Source organism: Temnothorax curvispinosus, unplaced genomic scaffold (assembly GCF_003070985.1).
Source record: "Temnothorax curvispinosus isolate PA1 unplaced genomic scaffold, ASM307098v1 QBEX01015018.1, whole genome shotgun sequence".
NCBI classification, from domain to species: Eukaryota; Metazoa; Arthropoda; class Insecta; order Hymenoptera; family Formicidae; genus Temnothorax; species Temnothorax curvispinosus.
The window spans coordinates 476,263-504,141 of NW_020224798.1; the positions used below are offsets into that span (position 1 = coordinate 476,263).

The window sequence follows — 27,879 nt, forward strand, 5'->3', positions numbered from 1 at the left end:
AACCCGCATTTTGCTTAGAAATGTATGCCCCAATGCAATATACTAAAAATAATCCCTGGAGATGACTCAGGTGACAATTTCTGGCAATTATACTTCTCTTGACTCACACCTCTCGCGAGTTATATAAGCGCGCCGCGGCTCGCAGCTAATCGGTTAATGACACGCGACGAACTTTATCTCAGCGCAAATATAGAGAGGCATTGAGCGAGTCCTACTCCACTTCTATTAATCCCAGTCATTGATTTCTACACTCAAACCAAAATAAGGACACCCGTCTCATGACAGGTAATTATCGAACCGAATTTGGATCGACCGACGTGTCGAACATCGGACGCATAGATTCCGAAAGAGCGCATATGGCGCGTTTCCTTATCCGAATTTAGCACAGCGCGATGTTACGAGATACACTCTGCGATATCGGGGGCACGTTGGATAAAAATAAAGAGCCTGTTACGAGCAAACTGAGCAACGCATGAACCAGTTTGACGCGGTCACCGCATCGCGAATCGGCGAGTCGAGCACACTCGATCGTAAAAGGATACTGGCCAATTTTTTATTCATGACGCCTGACATCGCGCGCAACGCGCGCGTTTCTCCGTCGCTAAAATATTCCTCAACTCACAAGCGATTCACATCACGAAAGGCGCTCGGTTACACACACCTGGAGAGATGTGCATGTTGAAGTTAAATATTCTTCGTCATCGTATGTAAAATACGAAATGTAGCTCGCGAATCGCGGAAGATACACGTTCCTAAGGAGTATTATGCGGATCTGGAAATACATATATTATGCTAATTCGAAACTTCGGCTAGGAGCGAAACTTGCTTACCAGATACCAGAATTGCGTCACACCACGCAATGTAAATTTTGAAAGCTTAAATATTTTTAACTTGCGAGAGAGCACGATTTTTTTTCCAGAGAAATTTCTGTTGCGACATCCAATTTTATGATAGCTGCAGTTACTGGTTTTGATGTGCGTAAAAAAAAGAACATGAAGAGTGAACCGAATTGACAATCTATACATAGCATAATCCTGCACACACTTGTGATACATGTATGCGCTCGTCTATGTTCGTCGACCCTGCCCACGATCGATCGTAAACAAATTTCTCTCGGGGCATTGATCCATCCTTGAGATGCATCGATCGCAGCTGTTGGCCGACATCATCATCTTGATCGACCGGCGTTTGGCAGCAAATGTGTATATAGGGTGTCTCGAAATAACATTTCTTTTCTATAAATTCTTATAAATTTTCAACTTAAGTCAAATTTAATTCAAATTTATGTATAAAGAATAAGATTTCTTCATTTGCATCGCGAAAACTTATTTATAACTCATCACTTGCGAATTATTGATTTCTCGGCATCCTGATGCAAAATAAAATTTATTTGAATAATTGGAGTTTATAAATAAAAGAAATGGGACGAATACTGATATATCTAAAATTCGTATTACTCATCGCAATGTTATTCAGAAGAGAATTTAAGTTTCGCAAATATAGTTTCTGAACTTGTGAATTTAAAATTAAACTTACACCTACTACTTTCAAATAACGCATGTTTTCAACGTTAACTTACTGATTTACAAACTCAAGCTCAGAAATTATTTAACTTACTTTCGATTAGTAAAAATAAATTTTTTTTACGATCCTCAATATTGCTTAATAACACGAAGACACTTCATCTTCGTAGAATAATAAAATACATGTGAGACATTAAATTTATAAAATTATCTTCAAGAGCTTACAATGCAATCCACGCACGCCACGCGAGAAAGCTTTACAACCCTATTAAATAATGCCGTTTTAGAGATCCTTCGCAAAGTCACAGTTCTCATTGTATTTTCTTCTTGATAAAGCCTTAATTCCCTTTGTATGCTGAATTAGATCTATGCGTTCACCGGTTCCGAAGCGAAACGAAACGAACCGAACACGATTCGGTTCGTCTGTTTCGCCCACGCACGCTAAACACGCTCGTGCAAGCACCTGTGCGCAAGCGACGAGAACACAGGCGAGTCTCTCCGCTGATATTCGTGACACGTCCCACGTGCCGGAATTCCTGCACCCTACCCGATGGATCCCGCGGGATTTATTTTCGGAACGGTATGACGCCACCGGGCGCGTTTACAGTAGTGCCGCGCCGCACAGTCCCGGATTCGCTTCTTACACTGTCGATCCCTCAGTGAGGTCCACGGCTGCCCGCCGTTCAAGTCCACGCGACGATTAATCGATGTACCGATCGACCGATCAAAAACGCCCATCGCCGAACACGGGCAGAAGCGACGACCGTGGAGTCTGTAATCGATCGCGCGTTTCCAGACGAACAAACGAACCCGACGAGTGAGCTACAAAAAGGTACTCGCGCGCAATTAAACTCGCGCTCGTTTAAAAGTATTTTTCGCTCTCGAATCCTTTATCCTCGAATGTTTCTCGAAAGTGCATACATGTGTTTCTAGTATTGAAACATTGGAAAATTGGATCTGCGATTTACACAGCGATTCGCGACGTGCTGTCGGTTAACTGACATTTGATCAATTCAAAATACATCACATCAGTGCGTGTGACATTTCGCGCGTTTTATTACCGAGGAAAAAAAGTTAAAAAATTGCCGGTATTATCAACAAGAAAATTTCGATAAAATTTAATCGAGAATTACGCATCTCACTTATGTGCATACGTTGCCAAGACATATTTAACGTCGCCCGCTGCAATACAAATGCATATAAACACACCGTCGTGTGCCCGCACGTGTGGTATCGTTTCACGAGTGCAGCCCATCGCCTTTTGCAAATTACGAGCGGCACGCTGGAAGATGCATCTTCCGCGAATCGGCTCGCAATGTGAGACGTGACGCGAAACTGTGTGTATGTATTTCTCTCTCTTTCTGTCTTTCTCTTTCTTCCTCTTTCTCCTTCCTCTTCCACCGTCACCGCGACAACTGCGAAGAAAGAAAGTTGACTCGAGTCTCAGGTCTCCGCCGCCGCGAATTTGACAGGCTGCCAAGTCCGCGAGGTCGCGTTACATAACGCCATGTAACGCGTGCGAACTTGGACTACGCGTCCGCGAAAGCGAACGAACCGGCAACCCGCCGTCTCGGGATCGTCGTCGATCATGTGATCGCGCAGCGAGTGCGGCAACTCGAATGCCACGGCGCGAGACCATACTATATTGTGCGCGGCTGCTATTCGCGGTCGCGCAGAAAACGGGACTGCAGTTTTAACTCGGAACTTATCGCTAAGCGAGCGACGGCCGAACGACAGCGATTCTGAATCACACGGCACAGGAATCGAGAGTTATCTGGACGCGAATAACGATCGTGTGAAGTGTACGTGCAATATCCTTTTCGCGATCATAGAGTGGCGCGCTACGGAATTTTATTTATCATTTCTTAATTGTGATAAACACGAGATTGCTCCTCAAAGTGTAGAATAATTATACGATATATATATAATGACATGATATTTCATGTCATTTATACACTTCAATAAAATTATTATTATTTTCTAAATCGTTTCATTTCGAAAATAAAAATCCATCGGGCGAATGACGACGTGAACAAACGCGCGTTTCAACGAAACGAGACAACGATCAGCGATAGGCGATCTTTCTCGGGCCCCATGAAATTCATCGAGGCAGGGCAGAACCCGTTAAGAAGTCCAGAGACGACGAACTCGTTCGGAACGAGAAATTAATCGGGACGATCAGCGAGCGAGCGAGCGAGCGGTTTTTCCGGCAGATTATTCGAGCGCGAACGCTCGATTAAACGAGCGAACCAGAGAGAAGAACCGAGACCATGAAGAACGCCCATCCGATCGTCAGCGCGACGACTTCCAGTCCGGTCGGTCCAGATTCCACGGATCTTGGCGAGCCGGCGGAGCCGATCATCCGGTTAAAGCTACAGAAACCGCTGCACTGGGAGTGGGAACTGACGACGTCCGCCGACGCGCTGCCCGTCATCCAGCTGTTGGACAAGGACGGCCGGTTGCTAGTGGAGACCACCGGCCGAACGGCGCAGCGGGCGAGAGGATCCTTCAAAGAGGGCCTGAGGACTCACGAACAATTCTCCGCCGACGAGTCCAGGGCCAGCTCGAAGAGCAAGGAGCAAACGTCCTCACCGTCGACATCGTCCACCGCCTCGTTCGTCGTGACGCTTCCGAGTAATCGCAATATCGACGGCTTCAGTAACAAATTCGGTACATGCAACTTTGCTCCGCGAAAATCTCGAAGCGACGTTAATATCAAAGAGGGACGGGGCAAGAAGAGACACTCGTCCACCGTGGAAGATCCGACGATGAAGGCGAAGCTCGAACGAAACATCGAAGAAACAGCGAATGGATACAAGAGATACTCCGCCGGGGATTATCTCCGACAGCAAATCATGAACGATCTACGTACACGTAGCACAATCGGGAGAACTCCGGATGAGGTCGCCAAAGACAGATGCAGAAAGGTTAAGGCGTACTTGAGAAGTCAGAGCGAGAGTCTGCTGAGTTTAGTTCACGAGGAAGAATGCAGTGGAAACGAAACGAAGGACACTATTAGACCGAATGAGAAGTGTGCCAAAGATCGTAATTTAAAGAGGAACAATACGATCAATTCTGAAGAAAAAAATTCGAATGGAGAAAACAAAAAAGTAAGGTCGTATCTGCGAACCCGAAGCGCCTTAATCCCGACGGAGAACTCGGCGAAGGAGAGTTCCAAGTCGAACGAAGGGGATAGAGTCGTTCGCAAGATAAAGGATGACATGGATGAGGAGGAGCTGGCGAGAATCAGAGCGTTTCTACGCGAAAAGATACAGAGGCGAATGAATATGGAACAGGCATGTTCGAGATTGGGCGGCCGCGCCAATGTTCCGGAGACTCTCGAAAAGGCCGGGATCAGGAAAAGATACTCGGACTACAGTCACGAGGAAAATCAGAAGAACTACAGAACGCGAAAGGTGCGCAGCGAGACGAGTATTTTGCGATTCAATCCCGAGGTAATCGAGAGAGAGAAACTCAAGTCCAACAGACAATCGGAGAAGGAGAGATCAATGAACTGCAGAGGATCTTTGGAGGACTCTCAACTTCAAAGACAGTCACGTAACTATCGACGATCGAGAAGCGAGGCGTTAGTCCAAGCTTCAGAATCGGATAATCGATCGAAATCGCAGCCAAGGAGAGAATCGTCGAGTCTGGATAGAAGGAAGGTCTACCGAAAAACCAAGAGCGACGTTTTGCTCGGACAAATGGCGATGGCGGCGGTCAACGCGGACAGCGCCAAAGACCTCGCAAATCCCCCGAGACATATAAAGAGCCCGGAGAATGTGGAGAAGTCCTGGCGGGAATACAAAGAGCGAAAACGAACTGAAAGACTTCGTCGGGAATCGGAAAGAGAAGTGCCCGAAGAGGACTTCATGAGTAAACCGAGATGGAAGGACCTGCAACGCGATCCCTGCTTCTCGCGCAACTGCAAGGTCTGTCAAAACTTGAAAAACTGCGTGGACCCGCTTTACGATCAGAACGAGAAAACTCGTCAGGAGAACGGAGAGCGATTGCCGAGAAAAGAAACCGTCGCGAAAGTTCCCGAAGACCAGACTTCGTCGATGAACGGCAGCAGACCTGGCACCAGCTTGCAGGAAAATTACTTGCTCGTCGGGCAGAAGAACGCGGACGAGCGCCAATCGCCGATCATCGCCAAAATTCAAGTGAAAAATCGCGGCAACGACATTGGCAGTGCGTCCACGTTAAATATCAATTCCCCGGATTTCGGGTACAACTCGATCCCCTCGAAGAGGGCCTTCAAGGACTATCGGCAGTTATACACGCGCTCGAATGTAAAGAAGAGCGATACTTTCAAAATCGTCGACGGAAGCGAGGATCTAGAGGAACGCGCGAACGACTCGAAGATAAACGGTGTCGACGGTTCCGATAGCGATCTCGGCTATCTGAACGGCAAGATTTCGCTAGCGAACAAATCGAACGAGGACATCACTAAGGATTACTTCAAGAGAGTTTACGAACTGCTGAAAAGGAGGCAAGAAGAGATGAAAAAATCGGCGAATGAAAATCACGAGCTTCCGGGCCACGATGACTCTTCATCCTCGAATTATATCGAGGAAATGCAAAAAAAGAGGCATCGCCGCAGGAGGAAAGACAAAAGCCCACAAGGTAAGATATCTTATATGAAATTCTGATGTATAATTATAGGCAATAATCGCAAAATAATTTATATCGATTGTCGCAATTCTATAGTTATTGATTACTGCCTGATTGTATTGATCGACAAGTAGCGAGTCCATTTGAATAATCATATCAATGTAAATGTAATAAATTATATACATCGATTATTGCATAATCCATACTAATAATTTTCAATAATTATATTATATACACTAATTGGTTTTTACTATATGTTTCAATCTAATTTTTATTCTTATATAATTTCTTAAGTTGCGATAATATATAGATATCCAAATGAAAAGAATCTCGTAATATCATGTTTCTATTTAAAAATATAAATTTAAAAAAGTGGAGAATTATACAGCTCGCAAAGAAAAGCCTCAGATAAATGCAATGCAACTTGGAAAATACTGAAACTCGGACAAAACAGTAATTACCAGCGATGAGAACTTTAATTTACGTTGTCTACAATATACATAACCATCTCTCCACAGAGTGGTAGGTCCGATATCGCTCTAGTGCTTTTTGCTGATGTGAAAAGTTTCGCCATGAAAGTATTTCCGCCTTTATTGTATCTACTCGCATTTATACAACACGCCTCTCGTATATTTCGTTGTTTAAAAAATATTTAATATCCCCCCAAGCATCAAACTTTTCGAATCTTATCAGGCTAAATTGCACGTTGTCACATCGTTCAACAGCAACTTTTGGTATAATACTTATTCTTCATGCAAAGAAATAAAAAATGTGGATGATATTACTTCGTATGATGAATAATAATGTATGTGAAATAAACACCTTGAGCGCGAACACATACATTTCATAATAATTAAAAATTAATATTTTTCTTTTGTTCCTATTTGATTCGACAGAACGTCTAGACGTTTCTCAAACTTGTGACAGTTTAATTTCCCCCCTTTTCATGATTCTGCGCGATGGAAAACTCCGTTTTCGCTTTCAATGCATTTTCTTACGATTTCCAACCGTTCGCCTCTGGTCTTCCAATATCCGTTCTGTCGACCCTTCAAACTTTGAAGAGATCTCCACTTCTCGCATAGGCTCGTAGGATAATTAAATTTATCTGGATATCAAGATAGTGACCCTATATAGAATAAAATCGCGAAAAATGTTAAAAGAACAAAATTCTTTACATTATAATTATATTATTCATAAATTCACACAGATCTGTTACCGTGGAAAATGTTCGGCTGAACTTTAGCGAAAAACACTGGTAATATCTTCAAAACAAAACGTGTCTCAATAACGTCACTCGACTAAAAAAAAAGTTCTATTATACGTCCGACGAGATTCACCAACCGTTAACCTTTAACTTTTATGAATTATAAAGCACGATCTATCCGTTCCCGACGTTCCCGTCGAATCGAAATCCAACCTCGATAGAAAAATACTGGGCAGACTTCTGAGAGTCCCCGGAAACTCCTCTCGAGCATTGTCAATTCTCAGAAGCCTTACGTAAACTTCGAGACTTTCGGCTTAAAGGCTTGGCGAGCCCTTCCCTTGCCTTAGGGTTTGTGAAAATCACGAAGAAATCCCTCACCCGCTCTGACCCGTTCACCTCTTTCGCGCAGGTTACCCTGTTATTACAACGAAAAAATAAGACGTGGGTGTGATCTTTTGACCTACAGGCCGCTTTGAATTTCAATCTAAATACGGCGCAAACGCGCCTCGCCAGCCGCGTTTTCCCACGAGATAAATATTTCAATTTGCGCTCGCCTACAAAAGATGCAATTTATTATCTTTTATTGGAAGATTGTTACGCGAAGTTCTCACACACTTATTCCTTCATCGCGAATCTCCGCCCACTTCGGCCGTTTGATAATCCTCAGCGCATCAATTACGCAACCGTGATAACATCGAAAATCTCACAAGATAAAAAGAGAGTATTCTTCCAATAAAATTGTATAAAAATTACAAATTCGCGTTTCCCAATATCTTTCATTAATCTCATTTTATTATATATATAAAAATATATTATTAAAATCAGAAATTCTGACATAGCATGGCATAATTACGCATAAAATTTGATTTGCTAATTAACACATTTAAAGAGAACGAGAGAGAATATCGTATAATATAAATTCATGATAATTTTGTACGTTTATACTTCTGGATAGTTCAACAAATCCGATATGTTAATTCCAATAATTTTCTGGAATGCAGTTGATATAAATTGCCTGACTAATTAAATAACCCTTTCCTCTCTCTCTCTCTCTCTCTTTCTCTCTCAGGAAAATTGTTACGGATAGAAATTCCAACGTGTGTTGATTAAATAATCGCAGCAATCTCCGAGCATTTGCATACATAAATAAAAAAAAATGCGGAACGTCCGGTGATCGCTAATTCAAGATAGAATTCCCGTTCTTCCTTCCGGCCGTATGACGTCATAGGACACACACACAGGTCCGCACACAGAACGGAAGTTGGTACGCGCGCGGCGCTTCTCCCGTACGTAATCCTCGCAAGAAGCGCTGCAAAAAGTGAGAATTCCTGAACGAGAAATTTACAGGCGGTGGAACAAACGCGCCACTCCGGAAGTCACGTACGCCCGTTTCTGAAAATGCTCGCGGAGATCCGAGACGCCGAAGATCGAACGCGGTGTTTCTGATCGTGCGCGCACGCGATAATACGATCGCAACTGTACTAATAATTTATGAGTCTGAAGATTTTTTGCACTAGGATGTACTAAAATATATATTTTACCGCCATCTAAAATATATAGATACTAATCTTATTGATCAACATTAGTGGCTAAAGTTCTTTCGTCAATTTAAAATAATCATGATTAGCATTAATAATTTAACACTGCATAGTAATAATATAGTTATAATTAAGTACTATAATAATACCACAATATTACTCAAGTATTACTATAATAATTTTTGGTCAACAAATCGCCCGCAGCACATTTCTATATCGGTATAGCTGCCCCGATAATCATATATCGAAAATTACCCTTATTATGCGGGAATTTAAGCTTGCACTCTTAATGGCTCTCGAGAGTTCGTGAACATCGGAAATTATACCCACATCAATGACTCGCGCAAAATGAAAACGACCAACGACCAACGTTATCGGCAAGTCGCGATTTGAACCCTTTGTATGCGAATTGAGAATAATAGTGGTCAGAGTCCGCGAGGAGTTAATTGCGAGAGAGAGAGAGAGAGAGAGAGAGAGAGAGAGAGAGAAAGAATGAAAAAGAAAGAAAATGAGCGGGCCGTATAATTTTCGGCAGGATGGCATGCAGATTTGCGCGTATACTGAAAGGTACCGGTCTGCACTCGGTTCTTGTGATGGGCTTTCAGCCAAAAGGGATTAGTGCCGCCCTGTCGCAAAAAATGCAATCGCAGTTGCCACGTTGCTGCAAATCTTTTTACTTTTGCCTCGTATTTCTATTCATCTTTATCATCAGCCTGAATTTTCACATCCGCCAGATTACATTTTCACAGTCTGCGACCATTGTCATTTCGCATCGAGGATCATTCGTTTGCATTTCATTATTCTAGGCAAAGACGATTCAGAATATACTTGATATTTGCAGTTCAACCGCATTTGCTACTATTATACCAAATATATTATAAATAAATAATAATATATATCTATTATACTTTTTGGCAAATAAACAAAAAATTTACGAAGTAAAATAATACAATTTGCATATATTGTCTTTAAAGTAGTAGGGTAAACTCGGGTAAGATGGCCATAGAGGAAAGATAGCCAACCTATGTTCTTTCAATCTAGCTCGTCATGAAACATCAAATGAACATGTGTTGGCCATCTTCCCTCTATGGCCATCTTAACCGAGTTTACCCTATTTAAGTATTGTCGACTAGAATAAAAGACTCGAATATATAATGTATACATGACAAAGTTACTTTCATACAAAAAAACTATTTGAAACTGCATAAAACCTTTGTGAAGAACGTAAGAATGTAGAATAAACGCATATATAAATGCCCAATAAATGTCATCACAAGTCAAATAATTCACCGGAATGAAATAATTCCAACAAAATACATTATACAACTTTAACATTTTCGTCACGTCCGTCGATAGCTTTATTTTCTTGTTACCGGTCGATTGAACTTGTAAAATTCCATTTAACTCGAGCACGAAAATACGACGTTGTTTCATGCGAGGCGACAAAAGGTATATTCGGTGCGTCGTTGGCCTTGGTTCAAAACGATTTGAAGTTACGTGCGGTGAAGCAAGTGCTCGAACGAACTTGTTGCTAGATACGAAATGTCACGTTTGACGATGGCAAATAGACAATTGGCCGGCAGTAGCGTGCGTGATAAATCATGTTCTCTTTACGTTTTGATATATAACTATTTAACACCTAATATATAACAAAAAAATTTTACACATGATGCCTGGGAACACGGCCAAATTGGAGACTAATTGTAAACGTCTCCATCATATATCGTCGATCTCCGCGATATAACTGTATATATAGCTAATGCGAGTGAAAATAAAATCAGAAAAAATTAGCCACTTTATTTCGTATGTTTACGGCGCGATTACGTCAAAGAGCTTCCCACGGGATAAGCAGAGTTTGACGAGCATCTCCACAGTTAGTTGACGCCCTTTGATCAATTAAGCTACTGAAGTATTCTTGTGCATCACTGCGTAACGCGGTGTTTGTTACATATAGAAGTGCAGCAGTGAAACATTACGGTGTTTGCCGGATTAATGCTTGCTAAATTGACAAGCGCAACATATAACATCATATAATACAACAACAAAAATTCTTCAATTTGAAAGTAAACATTCTATCTAGAATTTGCGTTACAAAATAATGCAATTGTCCCTTTCTGCGTTATTGCGAATTTCGTATTATCTTCATCGTCATCTTCGGGGTAGAAATTCGTTTTGGAATTTCTGCGTGACGAAGCATTGCACCGAGGAGATTGTTCATGTGATGAGAACAACGTAACGAGTTTCTCAGTCCTCGATTGTAGCCGACCCTTTAATAATGGAGGCGACAAAGTTTCAGTGAGATCCATCGGCGGGAAGTTGTCTAAAGCCCGGTTGTATCGAAGTTCAATTACGCCTGATGCGAAAGTTCCATTAAGAATCATGAAATTACATTATTACATTACCGCCGAACTTCCTCACTCGGTGCTTTGCATTACGTTTTTAACGAAAGATACATAAAAGATGGTGTGCTCCTGCCTGTGCACTTTCCAGAAAGTATAACTTTGTATAAACCAAAATACAAACACTGTTTCGCCGAACTGTTGCCTCCTTCTTTCCGTTACTTGCAATACCGCTAGAACGTAAATATTATTTCATTATGCCAAGTGTATAACATACAACAAAACTTTCCCACCTCGAAATGTATTATAAATAAACAAACCAGATATTTTCAGAAGTCTTTTCCCCCAATTTATAAATTTATATTTTTATTGCTTGCAATTTTCTTAACTTTCTAGCCTCCCTCTTTATCTGATACTATTAAAGAATGATTCAAACTTTTATATTTTCTGAAATTATATTTTATAAGACCATTTATAAAGATCGTTTACAAAGATTTCAGAAAATGTAGAAGTTCAATAAATAAAATAATAAGTCAGAAAAAAATAAAGGTTTTTTTTCTATTATTAATCTTGTTGAAAAAGCATTTCTTTAGGAGATTACTCGATTTCCATAGGAAATTAAAGGAAAAATATCGTCAACCATGTAAAAGCCACGAAATTTCTCTTTTTTTTTTTGGTTGGACATCGATATGGTTATAGTGGGTTGTATGGATGCACTGTGAAAAATTGAAATGCCCCACGTGGAGCTGTTACACGATATTGGTTTCTCGTGCCGAAATTTAATGCGTGCTCGACCCGAATGGACTATTCTCTGCGGCAAAATAAGACAGATTGAGAACAAATGTTTCTGGGCAATTACGATCGTACTCGTGGGATGTTAAACTGCATTCGAAAAAAAGTGGCATTTGAAAAACAGATATCTGTTGTTCAAATAATAAAGTCTACGGTATGGGAGAAAATAACGACGAGAAGAATAACGCGGAAAACATTCGCGTATCCGCTCGCTAAACTATCAAATGTATAGATCGCACCGTAAACCATATCGAATGAGTGGTCCCATTACACTGTGAGCATTCACACGTGACAATTAACGCAAACGATCGCTTTACTTTCCGCACCACCACACTCGTAATTATCGTTGAATATCGCATGAATCCTGTATAGATTCCCCGTTACTAAATAAGTACCATTCCAAAATCTCTGCACATAAATCCTCCTTTAAGTCAATCAGCATAATTCAGAAAAAAATGCAATATATATGCTTTAAGATAATTTATCGTCTTTATCCTTTAGCACGGATTCACAGGACATCCATTCATCACAAATTATTTTCTTAACTCCGCTGCGAGTAATATATTAAATTACAAATTATTACTAAGTAAAATTCAGTATTTGATTTTAGTGAAAATATATTGTTGTACTATGTAAATAAATCAAAACGGAAACTTGGCAAACTCACGAAAATGTAAGAGACTAACATTAAGAAGTTTTCTTTCAGTTATCCCTTTCCTTTTGCACGGAATAAATCAAGACTTCTGAAAAGATTTCTCCAAAAAAGAAAGATTAAAAGAGCAAAACCTCGGATAAGCTACTTATTAATGTCTTTTTTGTATACTCGAAGTCGAAATGCGGATCACGCTTGCATGAATCGCAATGCATTTCAATACGTACATACATACAAGACAAGTTCAACTTTGAAATCGAGGACGTCGCGAGCATGACGATGCGAGTTATCGATTCATTTTCTTGCTGCCGTCACACGCGGTATTGTTGGCGGTAGCCCCGTTTAAAAATGCCGGGAAAGAATTATGCTCTAACATGTACTTTTCCTTCGCGGATTTATTCGTCAGCGACGGCTGCACATACATCGCTGTAATGAATTGCATCGGTGCAACTCGACGATGAATGCCGCTCTCGAATAACAGAAATCGTGGCCGGTGCATGTGCATCGTGGACAACGTTTTATTTACGCTTTCGATCACGCTCAAACGTACAGTAATTATTTAGTGATAAAAAATAACGCGGTTCGCGCTCGTCAGTCTGAAATTGAACGTTTGCCACGCGATGTATCAAATTGTATTGCGAGAAAAAAAAATCGGATGTTTTTTCAACTTATAATTTATGCTGTTGTAAGTATAATTAAAGTGCCCTGGATTTTGTATTCTCGCGGCCTGCGTAAGCGGCAACGTTTCGTGGAAATATCAGATACTCGGAAGAGTGGCCAGTAATAGCAACAGGAAAGTAGCGCAATATCTATGAAGAAGCTTTCGCAGAAGAACAACGCCTAAATGATTGCAAAAGTACAAACTTACGTTGTTTTATGAAACGAAATTTTTATATAAAATCACTGCATAATGAACCAAAAGGTGAAAATGAAACGCTTGAATAAAAACTCTGGAATTTCGTGACAATCTTTCTTAGTCGTCGGCACGAATATGCAAATACAATTCCATTTCTATCCAGCATAAGCGATGTCATCGTAACAAATATTTGCTAAAGTTAAAACTGAGATTCCAAGGGAATTTAGAATTGATATGGAGGATTGTGAAACTAGTTCATGCAATCTCGACGCGGTGCATTATCCCGATTACGTAAGCGACATCCATCCCTTTGGATAAATTGGAGGCACTTGAATCTGACCACAAGCATCGCGTAGATGTTGAAACTTAAGCTGTAAACCAAGCACTTGTAATGTTCCTGACACCATGTTACATATGCACTACAAACACAAAATATATTCCTATGCAACATCGCACTGCATATTTCATTAGAAATCGCGAACGCGAAATATTTGATATACTTTCAAACATCATATTATAAAATATTGTTGTATAAAAAGTTGACGGATTCATGTTAATGGCTCGCACAATTATTATATTGTACGTACATTAATATCGTTATTAATGTACGCATATATATAGTTATTAATGTTACTATATTATACTTAAATACCTTATACCTATTATATCTTAAGTATATTATACTTATTATTAATTTAACTTTTATTTTCTGATACAATCGGTAAACTTAAATATATACCTTTGATTTGTATTAAAAATGATACGTACTGCTTTTTCCACTATTTATATCTTATTTTTATGTTTTTGTAATATTTCAACCGTTTAAAGGGATTCTCAGTTGTCAAACGGAATTTTTGAATATTGGAAACAGTTCCTGATCGGTATCTGCAGAATTCAGTGAGCCATAAACGCTGCTCCACGTATTCGTGTAACTGCTGCGAAACTCAAAGGTGGTACGAGATTGCGGGATAATGGAACTTCGGAAACTGCAGCGCATAGTATACTCCATCGAAAAGAGACATTGGTGACAAGGCGTGACAAGCTATAAACGCAAGCACGTTACATCCCGTCAAAATTGCAAAGCTTTTATTAGCAATGTACAATGCAGAGATAGCCACGATGATGTACACATGAATATACATCAAATATCGACCAATACTACAGTTCACCGTGCTCACAAAGCACAAGTAATATTAACAGCGGTATCATTTATGTTAAAGGAAATTATGTATCCGCATCAGTAACAGATATTGTGTGATTGCTGCATCAGATACAAAGCGCTTTTAATGAATCGTACGTTTGATGCTTTTCGATAAACTGATATTGTTTAAGGAGAAAGTGATTATTTATAATAAATTATAATATAACAAATTATACATATTAATGAAATTTATGATATAAATAATAAATTATATATTAATAAAATAAATTATAAGAAAAATGATAATTTATGTAGCATAATATCGAGTGTTACACACACATTTTCGATTAAATAAAATTGAAATCATATTATTTCAATTAATATAATTATCTAATGAATAAATTAGAATATAGCTCATATCGTATTATACTATGCAATCGTGATGCTAATATAAATTATATTATATATAAATAATATATAAACTCTAATTTGACACTAGCATTCGAGCAAAGTTATATTTGCATTGACTAGAGACGTTATATCTGGAGATAAAAGCTAGGTAGTATTGTGAGATCTACATATCGATGCATTGTGCATAGGCGGAACACTGCATGTTCCGTAGAATCGCATGAAGCGGCAAGAAGGTTGCAAAGGGTAGCAGGAGAAATCGGGAAATTCGAGAATCAAGGAGCTACCTTTTGTTACGATGAGTCATGTCTCTGAAACTGTATCCCTTTTCATCCCTTTCAAACCGTGCGAAACTCAGTACGTGCGTAAGTCGTAAAAGTTCTCAAACACGCTCACTCTGTTTCGGTCGCTTCATTCAAATTTAATTCTCAATTTCCGCGTGATTAAAAAAACGAGTTTACGCCACTGTCATGGGCAAAAGAAACGTTTCTTTTCGCGAATAATAACGGAATCCGAGCAAACCATCAAACAGCTTAAAGATTCCGATCACGTTTTTTTTTTCTTTCCATACGAGGAAAAGAGATCCAGAAAATAAGAAAGAAAGATATGAACGCTTTTCCGGGAGTGAGGAACTTCCGATGAAGAATAAAGTAGAAGTAAAATGTACCCGCCATTGGGAGATCCGAGCGAAACTTTATGTATCGAGGTGAATTTCCAGATACCGATCCGACTGTGGCGAACTGATATTTATGTCGACGTCGACAGTATCTATCGGCGGCATTTTATTTCGCGCAGCCAATAGCTATTGTTTGCATAACGCGATATCTTAACCCTCTACGATCATGAATATGTAATTTGCGAATGATCCGTCGTCGTGCTCGGACCGTGGTGAACTCTATTTTCAACGGCAAACTTGATTTGCATTAAGATCTCGCGATAATCCCACATTACCGGGATATAGGTATTATCAGTTATAGCAATTATATTGATTTTAGAAATTAACTGTATTATCCGTAGAGTAATTACTAACTGTTATTTGTGCTAATTGAAATAATGTCTAAAATCACTTATTTATCTGAGTTCCAATAATAACACAAATGTAATAAATATAATACTGTAGAATTAACTTTCAGAAAAACATCAAAAAATATCTATGTTTTATAATCCCGTAGGTTTGAGATTTAAATTTATGTCTCCATATATTATGCTGTATTATTATGCACATGAGACATGTAGTAGCATAAGATCTATCACGCAGCAACCACGGATGCGTTGCACATGTAGCGTGTACTTCATTCTACTTAAATTAAAGCTGTTTATTCTTTTCTAGTGAGTTCCTTAACGATCATGAATACTGAATGGTTCCGCTTGTCGAAGAATTTATTTTATTTGCCGGCGGAAAAGATTTTTGTCGATCTATTTTCTCGTAGATGCATTTGTTTCGTTGTCGGTTACCACGTACCTGTGCAGATCATTTTCGCGATTCCATCTTTCTGTAGGATAGGAAATTCGGGCAAAAATGATGAACGGATAATTCAAAATTGTGTCTTGCAAAAATTATTTATCGTCCAACAAAGAAATCGTTCCAATCAATGTTTATTTTTCTCACCCGCATCAGATCTGACATTATTGAAACAGATTTCATGTTACCTTATAATTTATAGGTAAGTAAGTCGTGTCAAATACGAATAGAATTCTTTTCTAAACATCAATAGAAAATTACTTGCAAAAAACAAAATAGAAAAACAGCACCTATGCGTGAAATAAACGAGCAAATTTTAAGAAGAATTTCATATCTATATATAGAATATGTAAAATTACTATAAGTTTCTTTCCAATTTCAAATCGAAGATGCTTTCGTCGATATGACATCAGCAATATGCGGAGAAATCCGCTAGTGGCGCAGATTAAACTCGCGAAGCGTGAAGCCAAATCTTAGAGCGCGGAAACGCGCTAGAATTCTCTTATTGTCCGTAATCCCTGGCCTGCCTTTTGTTCGCAAATCGAGCCAGCGGACGGGCAGACACGAGGAATCAGCACGCGGGAACGGGGTTTGGAGAAAGAAGACGCTAAAGACGAGAGAACTCTACCGGTGCACAGATCTGGCGAGTTACTGCTAGACAAATTGTAATAATCTAACAAATACAAAAGGCAGATTCCCGTTGCTCTCCGGTCCTGACATATCAACTATATATTAATCGTCGCGAGATTCGTCTACTTGATGATGCACGCATTGCCATTAACCGCGTTAGCTACTTCTCTTCGCATTCAGATCTGCTGATTATTTCAGATATCAGTAACCTTATCCTAACGAGGACAATTAACTCCGCGCGGCTCGTAATGAGCACGATTACGCTCGTTATCTCACGAAAATGTCGATGCGAATAACCATAAAATGCTTCACTTTGATTTGAAATTATCTCAAGATGAAGTCATTCGTAAATTAATTGAATTATTTAATCTAACGTGTACAGGAATTAACTTGATTCCTGTAATTGACAGTCACGTTGTCGATAAATTATTGTAGCGATAAATGTTGAATCACGCGTTGCAGCGATGACGAGAAAACATCAAACGGAGGAGTGTCTCAGAGTGAGATAAAATATGATTACGATCGAAAAAATCTGACATCGTAAATTTATCGTCGTAAAATAAATAAACGATTAGTCATATGATTATAATGAATGACTATAGAGAATATATAATAAATGATTTCACTTATTGATCGATTTATTATCCACTTCTACTCGATTTCTCTTTGACACCATAATTATATAATTTGCTGCTTAATTTTATTGATGTCATTAGTCATTAGCATTCCTTTCAATCGTGATTCTTAGAGAACCATCGCTTTCGAAGCTGAGTTGTTACAGAATCAGTTACAAAAACCGAACGATTGTCAATCGAGACAGCAACCGCTCAGAGAACATTTTAACATCTAAAAGACGTCTTATAGTTTTATAAGATATCTTATAAAATTATCAAAAAAGACGTCATTATAACATCTTTAAGACGTTATGATCCGATTTATGACGTCTTATAAACGTCTTATTTTAATTACTTTAAATGACTCTTAGACATATCGTAAAATAAAAATAAATAATACGAAAACGCATTAACAAGAAAAATATAAAAGAGAAGCCAATGTTGTTTGGTAAATCGGTATATATATAAATTTAATATTTACATGACTTTAATAACAATATATATATTTCAACAGAGATCACAGTTAAGTCATTAGCAAAGTTATTTATGTATCATATCATTGATATACCGACGTATCAGGAAAAGATAACTTTTTTAAGACGTTTATTCGGAAAATCTTGAAGACGTTTGTAAGACGTCTTTTAAAAAAATCGTCTTAAGAAAAATATCTTTAAAACGTTTTTTTAGACATGCATGAGTATTGTCTGGGCAACAACTACAAAAATCGATCGAAAAGTAACTAATTCCTAATTAACATAACGTAGCAATCGGTTAATACTTCATTCGACTCGTTTCCACATTCTATTACATTCTGCTTATACGTTATAAAGTTGACGCATGCTCACAGCATTCGCGCCCCCGTATCTATAAACCTATGTAACACATAATACCATCTCATCTATGCTATAAAGTAAACAAGTTTATATTAATGTCAAAAGTGATTAACATAAAATATTATCTGATTTTTTTCTCATAACGCTAAAAAATAAATAAGATATGTAAAACTCAAGAAATGTCTTCTTTCAACCCCATAAAATAAAAAAAAATCTATATTTTTTTATTAGCGGTTCTCGTATCGCATTTCGAAACGTGCAATAAAGGTATTTACGAGATCGGGACGAAAAGAAAAGTGTTGATACGCATGTAAATAAAGCGTCCGACAGGTGTCGGTCTCGACAGGATCCCGACCGCGTCGATCCGGACCTGGGATAAGTCTAGGGGTAAATGGGGGATGCACGTCGAGAGGTCGAGGGTAGGGGGATGGCAGCTGGTGGCTGCGGCGGCGCGGGTGAAACGAGGACAGGGATGGTGTACCTGCTCTCCAACGGCGGTTCGGTCGGTCGTTCGGTCTCGTCGGTTGAAAAGGGGCGGTCGAGTAAGTTTGCGTTGGCGCGCAGCCCGCCAGTTCCTCGCGAGCCGCGAGCCGTGTTGCACCGTGTCAGGTGTGAATGGGCCACCAGCTCGTCCGCTCGTGCATCTACCCTGCGCGTCACGCACCTGTCGCACCTGAACGACGACCGACTCAGTTTCACGCTGACGATCGAAGAACCGTCTCCTCGCTTCGTAACAATTTGCATACGCGTAGCGCGAGTGCTCCTCGTGACGCGTTCGCCTGATCAAAACCAAAAACAAGGTCGCCCCGTTCCTGATTTTCATTCATCGTCGCTCGAAAGTTATCGCGCGCGAAACGATGCACCAGTGCGTGAGAATTAATTAATTTTAACACTCTTTTAGGATGATCGATTTTTAGAAATATAGCGCAATAACCGTAAAATTGTATACATTGTGTTTAATGCGTCGGTTTGATTGCCTAAAAGATCGATCGCAACAACCTCTGCGGCTATTATTCATGACGCTTGGAAAAAAAGACATTTGCCAAAAAATCAGTGTATAAGGATTTTAGTGAATTCTTTTTCAAATGGTCAATGCCTCGAAATATTTGCTTATTGTTAGATCAGAATAACGAATTCTGCAAAACTCGGTGTGTAAATTGGTGAATTGTGTATACGCACGTGCCTTCTTCTCTACATGCACTTGTTGGGTAATCCAAAAAATATCAACCAACACTGACAATTTTCCATTGTTTCAACACAATGTTTCATGAAAAATAATAAAAAATAAAGAGGAAAAACTCGTTAATGTTATAAATCTCGTTGCTCCTTTCTCTGCAATTAATCTTAATCGGAAAATACCTCCAGACAACGTACAAGTGTACGGAAATGAATGTGCAGAAACAAAATGAGACGAAATTCACGGAGCATCAGTGCATCCCACGAATGCGCTCTTAAATCGATCGATCACGGACGAATCCGTAATTATTCTTGTCGGTTGGATTGTCGACCTGGTCAAAAATTTCTACGCGTGTCTGATCGTTGGGACAAACGGAACTCTCTTAAAAAGCAAAAGCACGCTGTCCTTCGACCAGTGCATCCCCTCCAGTGATTCCCGCACGCTGCAGTCTCGGCGCAACGCGTGATTTACTCTCAGGACCGCGCAACGGACGGACTCTTTGTTCACCGAAAGTGAACCGAAATCGAGTCCCCGAGGTTTGAACGCCGCTGAATTCGAATGAAACGGGGCAATAGATTGCGAGACCAACGGAAACGCAGCGCGTCCACGATGCAGCCAAGTGCATCAGTCGGTCGTTAAGCCGTTCGAATCGCTGTGAATCGCCGCACGAAAAATCGTAAGTACTCTTAAGAGTGTTAGGTTACATATATCGTTGGGTTATATACAGTTATTTCAAAGCGAGAGGACTTTCTCTCGCTTTTATTAAATTTAATTTACTTATAAGAATCTTCTTTTTAAACATATCTACAATTTTATTAACTTCTACTATGGAACAATCTGGACAAGAAAAACGTCCCTAGGTTCACAGAAATACCTGTCTCCAAAGACTTCACAAGAAAAATTTTATTTCGAGACTTTGTTAGAGAGAAAATTTCTTCCGTTCGTGACGATGCACAAAGGAAATGCTTTAAAAATACAATACTACAACTGTCTTTTATTTACGGGCAGCCCTGAAATAAAGCAAAAATACCTCCGCGTCATTGTATTTCCAAAGGGTCGGCATAAAAACAGTCCTGTCGGATGTGTGGGTGAAATCGCGTTGATGAAAATTAATAGTTGTCAGACCCATAAGGTTTAATCCTACCGCAAATCTCAGTATTGAGGCGCGAGAAATCCTAGCGTTGCTTCAAATTGCGCATAGTATAAAGGATTAATTCCAGAAACGAAGTGGCATGCATGTTGATCGGTCGGTCGAATTGCATAGCTCAATTTATTTTTAGCGATGTCGTACTCCTGCAAGTGAATAATAAAGCGCTTTCATTGACCAGGTGACGAAGCAGGATTGAAAGATTCGCGCTGAAATCAGAGCGGTGCAAATTCGCGCACGATCGAATCTATTCTTGGTCGTCCACCGTTTTCATCGTGCTGACATTCTGCGGTTGCAGAGTTCTACTTCTTTTTTTTTTAAGCACATTTTAAACCCTCTTGAGCTTAAAAGATAAGACCTTCGTGAGATAGAAATTGAGTTTTTACAATTTCCCCATTATCATTCAAATTAATTCAATTTCAATACAACTACAACATTAACTGTTATTTAATATCCCACTAAGATCATTAACTGCGGTTTTATTGCGGTTTTATTGTTGCTACGCGCAACACAATTACATAACGCTTAATGTACTTTAGTCTCTTCGTTAGCATAAAACGCTTTGAAACTTCATGGTCAATTATTTGCTTGATGAAGCGATCAGTGGAACTAAATACGACTAACGCATGTCCAGATCTCAAGTTCGCCGATCTAAAAATGAGAAATTTCCGCGTAAACATCTGACTCATATCGGGCTTGAACCTTCCCCGATCACGGATAAATGTTATATTCGAAACTTCGCCCGGAGCTATACAAGCGCGGTGGTACACCGATACCACCCTAACCGCGAGACTTTACCAAAAACCGCATCGCGGTCCGAATACTACCGAACCAAAGTTCAGAAGATTGTCGTCGAGTAATATAGATAAAACTCGTTCATTTACTCAAATTGCATCGTTTAGTACCGTAAATCAAATCACCATTTTGCTAGTCTTTCAAATTTTTAATATTTTTTTATATAATCCAAAAATAATAATTAGAAATGTAGCACAAATAAAATTACTGTGATTGTTATTATAACAGCGAATATATCAGAACATATAATCATGCATATAACTAACAATGTGGATTCAGGAATAACGTATGATTAATCAAATGTTTAATCAGAGATGTAAAGTTTTAAGTTTTTATAATAATTAAAATTTTAAAATAATTAGATCAAAGGCAGAGACGCAAGAATGTCGGTTGACGTAACGAGTTACGGCGCCGTTTGTCTCGAAGTTTCGCGAAACAAATTCCGTGAGTGTTCCGATTGTTTTAAATTAAGACGCGTGACTAGACACCGCGTGAAGCGCGTGCAAAGTTACTCACGCGTACTAGCGCAGGTGCCGATATCGCGAGCGTCATATGCGTCAAAAGTTGTGACTGATAACAAAATTATTATATAAAGAATAAATGTTTCCCGCGTTTGCGCGCAGGTATTTCTTGCGGCTTAAATATTTAATGCGTTCTTTTCTCTTTTTCTTCCCATCAGTCTTTCTGTCACTCTAGTATATTGAAATTTATGTCGAAAGAGGATCCTGGCGAGCTCACTTCTTTAAAACAAGAAAAATGACAAGACCCGCATAAAAATTAATAAATGGAGCTTACAAAATGCTGAAGTTAAAATATATCTCGTTTGCATCTGAATCATATATTTTGCCGAGCAAAATATACGAATAAAGCTACATAAATATTTTTGCACAAACAATTCTGACAACAATTGTGAATTTTTTTCAAATTAACTTAAATATATATATATATTGCTAGAACTTGAGCTGAAAATGTTTTCTCGACTATTCCGGGACTTCTAAGTGAGAATCGATTCTGAAGTGCCGACGGTGTAGCGGCCCTTGTGTGACGTCGTTTAGTTCTTCGTTCTTCTTTCCGTGCCCATTCAAACTGACCGTGTTTGGTCCGTTCTAGTGAGCTGAGCCGCTATATCTTTACTTTACTCGAGAGTCCTTTCCGTGAAACGACCCGAGGATACGTTCAATCGAGCATCGCCGGCATTCTTCGGTAGCTGGCGATGCATCGTTATGCATTGTAATGGAGCTTCGGTAGAAGGGTCCGGAAAAGCTATCGCAGATGGTTCGGAAAGGAGAGAATGAGAACAGGGAGGGGATAGCGAGAATTGACTCGACCACGAGAGAAGAGCCAAGAAAGGGGCCGAATAAAAGGGGTTCTGACCCAGATCTCCCGTGTTTCTTCCCTAATCCAGTTCTCGAGGCTCGACCTTGGTGATTCTCGCAAATATTTCGGCGAGAAGTCCGGCCGGAGTTGCGTGAGAAACTCGGGCATGGCAACGCGCAGATTGACGTAATCAAGACTCGGATTGGACGATAACTTGGGATACGAAATTTCGCTGTAAGCGGATAGACAAATAAAGTTAACAAATTGTACATGATAAATCGCTCGGCTCCAATCATCGTGAATATTTTTCGCTTATGAGTTTGTGGATAATAAAGAATAACGTGGAATGGCGCGAAATGAGAGAAAAATATATCTTTCCCTTTTTTTTTGCTGAGAAATCAGTTCGTCGTGTGACATAAAAGCACGATTTTATGTCGTTTATTTTAACGTGTTAATTTAAACATTTTAAACAGATTAAAGGTTACAATACATATGACATTAATAATTACGAAATAAAAGTACTGAATTGGAAATCATAATGGCGGTAAATAGAATCGATGATGTGTTCAAATATGGATAATGCATTAACGAAAAGCTAATGAAGCAAAATTGGAGTGCGGCACACGCTTGTTCGTGTCGGAGCTACATTAAACGTTGTAACGAAAATTAGCTCGACAGGTTGGAATTACCGAACGCTTTGCACTCGGTGCAAAGCAAAAACTTCATCGATCTGCCGCGATTAAAACTCGAGTGAGCGTAATCGTTCATTACGCGCCCATCAAGTGCGCGTTCACATGGCAAAGGATGATGAGCTTAACGAGATTTATGACAGATTCTATCGAAATGGTACCGTAATGTATCCCAGCATTTGACAGATCGTGGCTTAAGCAAGATTAAATCCCTACTCTTAAGAGAACAAATCTGTGTCGGGTCCTAGAATGGTCTCACGCAGTATCAAATTTTGAATAAATTGGCTTATATGCCATACGTATTTCATTTCGATATTTAAAAAAAAGATGTATTTGATATGTATAATTTAATTCTGCTATAAGATTCGAGATTTGTTTTCGAAGAACAAAATCACGAAAGTTTGTGATAAAAATACAGATCAACGTGATTCTATTTTTTAACTCCTTTGCTACGAGATTCTTTTAGATACATAGTAATAATTAAACGCCGTTGAGGTTCTCGATTGGATAGCATCTCGTAACGTTACATTAATAGTTTGTTTATTATATTAGCATAGACCGTACGGGTCCTTCGATCGCATTGAGTGTTACCTTGACATCGGCAATTGCGTCAGCACGATGAGTAACATTTCGTGGCTATATCAACTCGATTATCATCTCGATGTTATTCTCAGCTGCAACGACGACGATGCATACGCAATACATCGATGATCTCGAATTGGAAACGGGAAAATCAGTCTCCATAGATGGAAGTTCGTGCGTTTAAATGATTGAGTCTAATTTTTAAATGTAATCATTAAACAAATTTTAAGATAAGAACAATTAATAAGTTTAACGCAAAAATGAGATAACTATAATTGATTTGTAAAGAAAGAGGCTACTTTAACTATAAGATTATATCTAAATTAAATTTTATAGATTATGACCTATCTTATGTTTTAGCTAAACCTTTCAATTTTCCTAAATTCTTGCAAAGATTTTAATATTATAAAAAAATTCAAAAATAAATATATTACTTGCACATCACAGATAGAATTGTAAATCAAATTTCAGCTGTAACTCCGATATAATACCAGTTATATACGTGAATAAAGACGTCGATGCAGTTATACGATTCTACACGTATAACAAATATTTGGGAAAATATTTGCGCGACACACAACAAACGTGATTAACAACGAAAGCGAATCAATCAAAAACTTAATAAAGCAGCTCAGCGAACCACAGTTGCTACAAATATTATGCGCTCGCATACTCAGCACTGTTATACGTGTAAGGATATTGAGAGCGGTAAATCTGCCATGCGATGCGGAATAGCGCTGAATTAGACACTCCTCTTATCTGCTCTAAATAAATCGCTGCTTCTCTCGACAGTTCGTCCTATCCCCTACGCCCATCGTCGGATTCGAGGGTGGAAACTCGCGAAACGCGATTACAATGGATAATACGTTCCGCCTTATATGCTGCAGGCGAGAATGCAAGCGGCGGCTACGTGCAGGATCGCGTGCAGCAATGAACGTAGCCAACCACCACAACCCGTCGTCTTCAGCTTCTACTTCCTGATCGAGCGTACCTACATGGAGTGCGAGAGTGCGTTTGAATATACTCCGCGCTATCTATGCGAGCACGCAAACACCACCCTTCGGGCCACCAATCGTTTCTGCACCTTTATTCGCGATGCGGCTTCTGGATATTTTTCTTGTTTTCTACACAATCTTTTTCTATGCTGTTTGTTGTTCTCGCCTATCAGATATGACCGAGAGTACAGGATGTTAGTCCAGAAGTCAATGTAATTGAGTGAACATACATGCGAAGCCTCGAAGCGCATAAGCAATATGAATAATGTGTAAGATTATTGTTATAAATATTGCATATTGCCTTAATAATAATTATTTGCATTTCTGCCAAAATTAGATCTCTTGTAAATTATTGAATATTGTATATACGTCAATTTTTTAAAACTCTCATCAATTTTATTATCATATCTTTTGATCTCTCCTTTAATAAAAATTTACTTAAGCATTAAATTCTTCCATAACTACAATTGGCATTAAATGTACGGATATCAATATAATAAAACTTAAACTCTATAGCCAAATTTTTAAATTTTGCTTATATCCTTTAATCTTTACTCGTTTAAAATAATACGTGTCTTTGCATTAAAAAGAAGTATTTAATTAATATTATTAATATTTAAAACGTATTAATATAATTTGCTGTAATATCTTTCCATATATTTGTAACTTACAATATCCAATTCGACATGAATAATTAAATACATTTGCATTCATAAGTATATCCAAAAAAGATAATGAGATTATTCAGATATGAACATTTAACACTTTATCTATAGGAAGAGGCCATTTGCTAAGAATACAAATATTGCTAATGTGCATGTTTTAGTATTATATACTGTCTTAATTCCGCAACTGTAAATGCACATCTATTCCAAATAGTTCTCAAATTATTCTGACTTCTTTGGTAAAACTAAATTTTTTTGTATAAATACATTCCACAAGATAACGTAGAACTTTTTTAATAATTCACAACATGCCTAAAAATTTTATCTGGTCGACAAGCGCAAAAAAATATATGTCTTAGGATCACAAATAGCGACCCCCCGCTGTTTGTGACTAAGAATGACGTATTTCGTTTCCATGCCATCCTGTTGAGTCACGAGCTATCATGCCAAATCAAAATTCTGACTGCGTAAGATTTCTAGCATCGGAATTCTTATTTCTACTCAAGGAACCAGCTTACGCGACGTTATAGCATCTTAACAGACATTTATTCGAATTCTCAAGGAATGCACGCTCGACGAAAACTGCGGATAAAGATGTCACCGGATCCGCGCATTTAACAATATCAAGTATCAAATAGCGCACGAGATAGCCTATCCTATATGTATGCAGCCAACTCTCTCACACACAATGTATAACTATATCTAAAATTATTTAAATATAATTGAATTTTGAGATTACAAAAAAATACAATTTATTTTCTCTCTAAATTAAATATACAAAGCTATCCATATTTTTCTTTAATGATAAAATACAATTATAATCTGGATGGTTGCAACTTGATGCAATAGAATGAGATTGCTGGATTTGATTAAGTCACTTAAATTATTGTGACCCTCTTATGGTAATTTCGTAAAGAGCCTGCATTTACTGCGACCACTGATGAATCGGCACGACAGGCTGATAAATAACCATAATAGCAGTCCAGAATGAGACTTTAGTTGCAGCTGTAATTTTATTTCAGCGTTTTAAAATCCCACGACAACTTTATTAGTACGACGTGGATAAAACATAGATATATTTTATTTTTTTGTAGATTCGAGAGTAACAAATATCTATACTTTTTTACTGGTATCCTACAATCTAGTATTTTCTATCCTTTTTTATTCTTAGCTATTTTTAAAATCATGATCACGAGAAATTCTTGTTGAAACAATTATAATCACAATCCGTTCATTAATCGCTACACTTTGTTGAAAGCATGATATCGGACTTACGACATCGGATTATGACATCAAAAAATTTTGTAAACTATATATGATCGAGTTTGTACAATATCGAAGAGAATATTAACCATGCGAAAATTCAGGCATAGTAAATCTTTCCAAAGAAGACCGAAATGGCAAGCGGAACGATTTATTTTAGTCATAAATCTGACACTCTACTAGGTTTACATCTTGTGTTCCACATTACTACAAAGAGTATGTGACATAATTCGTTGAGTCCTCATAATGAACTATATGTAACATACATCAAAAGAGAAATTTTGCAACAGACTTTTTCCAAAAATTTTCCACTAGTTTTATGATTTTATTATATATAAATATTTTTGCTTTCCGCTACATTGGTGTTCATTATGTAACAAGGCCAATTCCTGTGTGAATTATAATTATTATCATTAAAATGTTTGCTCTTGTATAAAAATATTATAAAAGCTGCAGTTTAGCAACATGATTAATGAGCTCTCACAGCACAATGACGTATTCATTTTTAATTATTATTGAATAAAATCTCAACATGTCAATGACGGTTAATCAAAAAATCGTAATTAAACAGAAATTGACAACGAGACACTTGGTATATCTGAATATTTAAATTGGAATTCGTGCTTCGACTAATCTAGACTAA

General features: G+C 38.5%; 1 protein-coding gene across 2 annotated transcripts in view; it reads left to right on the top strand.

Annotated features, from left to right (window-relative positions):
• The first annotated feature begins 2,147 nt into the window (after positions 1-2,147).
• Positions 2,148-27,879, top strand: part of LOC112465226 — a 102,769-nt gene continuing 77,037 nt past the window's right edge. For both annotated transcript variants that reach the window (XM_025032694.1, XM_025032695.1), the window contains exon 1: positions 2,148-6,149. In XM_025032694.1, coding sequence (XP_024888462.1) covers positions 3,794-6,149 — 2,356 coding nt within the window. In that variant the 5' untranslated portion in view covers positions 2,148-3,793. The remainder of the gene's footprint in view (positions 6,150-27,879) is intronic.